Genomic DNA, 4,171 nt, shown 5'->3' with positions numbered 1-4,171 from the left:
AATGCAACTTCAATGAAAACACATAAGTGATTGATTAAAGTGTAAAAGGAACTTCTCAAAATGAAATACTGCAAAGACAATGCTGTCAACCAAAGCTAAGTTCAGCTGCCATTCAGTTACATCATACATAAGCATACATAAAGATCAATAGAAGATCTGTAAGCAGTAGCTTCGCAAATTTAAAAAGCCTAATGTAAGCATAATCAGCATGCATTATATATAAATTGAAAATTAGTTTGCGTGATCCTTTTTAGATTCAAACGCCTTTAACCGTCTATATTAAGAGACCACAGAGCCACAATGTAAGCTTCAAAGCCTTTGCAAAAGGGGAGAGAGCTGATTAGATGTTAATAGCCTCTGTTCAACTCTGAAAGCTCTCTCTGCGCAGCTTCCTTTTATTACGTTGCTTGTATAACAGGTTTCATGACATGACTGCATAACCCCCCCCTCCCCAAGGGTTATACAGTACAACACATCGTATGATAAGAGCAGGTTCTGTCACAAGAAACTAGGCATCACGAAATTGCAATCAGAACACCCTGCCCCAGCCGTGGGCACAGCAGACGTCCTGCCTAAACAGTTTACTTTTACAGCTTGGATATGTACATCAATGAAGCTGCGAATGGTTTAAATAGAACCTCAAACACAATCAACAACAATAAAAAAAAAAAAAAAAGTGATCTCTGTCATTATCAATATGTACAGAGCACAGAAATTTGTGTTCAAATGTAGCCAATAAAGGTAAAAAAGTACAACGACTGAAAAAATGTATAGACATAGTGCCTACGTATTTTCTTATAACACCCCTTACAGACAAAAACACATCTTGAAATAGAAAAAGACACAGTCACCTTACAGCACAAGCTCAAACTGAGCATAGAGTTGGTATCTATGCTTAGTCTCTATGTTAAAGTCTCTCTTTCTGAAACTTTACTTTCTTTCATTTGGTGTGGTTCCATCCAGTCTCTGCGTCTTCCTATCAGCCAACATGCACAGAAATCTCTGCAACTCTACGTTGCGCCATTTTGTTGATTTTGGTGTTTCTGTTTTCCTTAAATTAAAATGTCCTCAGCAACCGTTAAATTGTGAGTCTGATCCCAGCAAAACAATTTGCTTTAGTGAGGAAAATAGTGACACAACCCCCACACATTGACTGACTTCACAGTTTTCCATTTGTATTCTATTGCATCATCTATTTTTTTCCTTTGTTACTGTCCTGTTGCTGTTGTTTGTTTAAAATACATAATTTTATATATAAAATACATTATTCTGAAATGCATAATTCTATTTTCATTAAAAGAGCTTACTATATTCTGTAGTTGATATACTGAAAATTGACCTATAGTATAAAAATTTTAATGCCCATTGGTCCAGTGACTCAATAAAAATCCAGCATTCAAATGACCTTTTATGTTCATGTTTAGGAGAATATGTTTTTCAGTTTTTCCATGTTCTTTTGATGACATAATATTATTTAATCTCAGACTATTGTTCATGTTTGATATGTTTTACTGAAACAGTGTTTCTGCTACTAGAAAGCCAATATTTTTTTGTCATTCACATTAGGTGATTGTAATGGGAGCAGAGCAAAATGGCTTGCCAAAGGAGTACCAGGAGAAACTTAGAGCTATTGAGACCAACACCTATGAAGGCATCTTACCCATGATGGCTGAGCTGGATCAAGCCAGAAAAAGAATCAAAGACAAAGCAAACCACTGATCTCGTGTTCATGTCATTATTTTCAAATGGAAAAGTGTCTATACTGAATATCATAAGTTGAGGTTTGAGATCTTCAATTTAATTGAATGTTGAGTTCATCAGCAGCAAGGTATACAGTTTTAACTGGAATTACATTCAGTGATCCATAATCAGTAAACACAGAGGCTTGACGGGGGTAGAGGAGATAAGTTTAAACAGAGGAGGAGAAAAGGTTGAAGACTGGGTACGGCTCAGTAGATCCTCTACTGCCTACTGACCAAAGGAATGAGCAATGGATCATTATCTATAGCTAAAACAAATTAACATTTGCGGTGATTTAATTAATTTAGCTTTAATCAGTAAAAAAATAAAAACAATAATTTTCGTTGTGATCACGGAGTCTGGGGGCGGCCATTTTTGCCCAAATATAGAAACCCCTCCCTCCTGCCATCTTTCTGCCATATTTCAGTATTGAATTGAGGTTTATTGGACCAACAGAAAATGCAGAAAGTGCAGAAATGTGGCTACCCTAATAATTTTATTGATTAGAATACCCTTAACTACTTTTCACTGAATTACTGAAACACAAAATTGGTTTGGTAACTTTTTTTTAAGATTTTAACTTCTTAGCCAGGTGCATCCAATCATGAGATAATGTATTTAAGGTGGCCAGTTGCAAGTTGTTATACTGTTTGCATCTCCTCTGAAGATTCATTATGGACACCTCAAAAAAATGCTGAAAACAAAGATTATTCAACATAGTCATTCAGGGGAAGGATACAAAAAGTTGTCTCAGAGATTTAAACTGTGGGGAACATAGTAAGGAAATGGAAGACCTCAGTGACAGTTCTTGTTAAGCCCAGAAGTGGCAGGCCAAAAAAAATATCAGAGAGGCAGAGAAGAACTGTCAAGGACAACGCACAGACCACCTCCAAAGACCTGCAGCATCATTGTGCTGCAAATGCGACAGAAGCCTTTTCTGCAAGCACGCCACAAAAAGAATCCCTTGAGGCTTGCAAAAGCACATTTGGACAAGCCACCTTCATTTTGGAATAAGGTCCTGTGGACTGCTGAAACAAAGATTGAGTTGTTTGGTCATAAAAAGCCTTTTTTTATGCATGGCGGCAAAAAAACAACAACACAGCGTTCCAAGAAAAACCCTTGCTACCCACTGTAGAATTTGGTGGAGGTTTCATCAAGCTTTGGGGCTGCGTTTCCAATGCTGGCACTGGGAATCTAATTAAAGTTGACGGTTGCATCTCAATATCAGCAGATTTTTGAGAATATTGTTCAATAATCAGTTACCAAGTTGAATTTACACGGGGATGGATATTTCAGCAAGACAATGATCCAAAAAACCGCTCCAAATCTACTCAGGCATTTCTGCAGAGGAACAATTCCATTGTTCTGGAATGGCCATCCCAATCCCCAGACATGAATATCATTGAACATCTGTGGGATGATTTGAAGCAGGGTGTCCATGCTGGGAAACCATCAAACCTAACTGAACTGGAATTGTTTTGCAAAGAAGAATGGTCAAAAATCAGGAACTCATTAAAGCTACAGGAAGCGAGTAGAGGTTGTTGATCTCTTTTTTGCTGAGGTGCCCATATTTTTGCACCTGTCAAATTTTGTTTTAATGCATATTGCGCATTTTCTGTTAGTCCAATACACCTCGATTCAATACTGACATATTACTGTGTCCACCAGTTATTAGATATATATTAAACTGAAATAGCTGTTAAAAACACCCAAATATTTAGAAATAGAAATAATTAAGATTAATAGGAGTGTTTTTCATATGACTATGTAGCCAACATTTGGAAGAAGAATGTTTTCAAGATGACTTGGATAATAGCGCGTTGTGACAAGCACCAGATACAGCACAGGGACTTGATGGTTCCAGTGGTTGCTTGAGGACCCAAATGCAGAGATGAGTAAAGCATATATGAGTTCTTGTTGATTTAATAAATAACTGAGGGAATCATTTGAAAAATGCAAAATAGACAGAACCAAATAACCAGAGAACATCAGGGAAAACTCACGTGGAAACGAGGAAGCAACTAACAATAACAACAAGTAACCAGCCCTGAGTGACTGCAGAGGTGGAGCATATAAGGGGAACAGAACAAAGGATGTGCTAATGAGCTGAATATGGAGCAGGTGTGAGTGGAACTAACTAGAAGGCAGCCAAGGGGAAAGGAAACAAGCACAGGGGGGCAACAGAGAGTAAATACAGACTGCTTGAATATAATGGAAAACAGACCAAAGATCAACAAAGCAGAATAACTAATAACTGAAAACTAAAAACTCAGAGTCCCAAAAGGAAAGAACCATATTAGATACCGCACCGTGACGTCACAAACCAGTAGGTGGCAGTAGTGTTCTTTGACAAACATGGATGCCTCCAGTAAAGCACGTTAAATGAAAATTACTCTTAATTCCATCCATCCATGTAATCCACAGTATTGCA

At 37.5% G+C, this 4,171-nt stretch overlaps 1 protein-coding gene across 1 annotated transcript in view; it reads left to right on the top strand.

Annotated features, from left to right (window-relative positions):
• Window positions 1-1,719, top strand: part of LOC107100568 (gamma-glutamylcyclotransferase-like) — a 3,345-nt gene extending 1,626 nt beyond the window's left edge. Inside the window, exon 4 of the mRNA XM_015399105.1 lies at window positions 1,567-1,719. Within this exon, the coding sequence (XP_015254591.1) occupies window positions 1,567-1,719 (153 nt within the window). The remainder of the gene's footprint in view (window positions 1-1,566) is intronic.
• Window positions 1,720-4,171: the final 2,452 nt, after the last annotated feature.

This window comes from Cyprinodon variegatus, unplaced genomic scaffold, assembly GCF_000732505.1.
Source record: "Cyprinodon variegatus isolate N-32 unplaced genomic scaffold, C_variegatus-1.0 Scaffold988, whole genome shotgun sequence".
Classification (NCBI taxonomy): Eukaryota; Metazoa; Chordata; class Actinopteri; order Cyprinodontiformes; family Cyprinodontidae; genus Cyprinodon; species Cyprinodon variegatus.
This window is presented reverse-complemented; position numbering and strand designations above follow the sequence as displayed.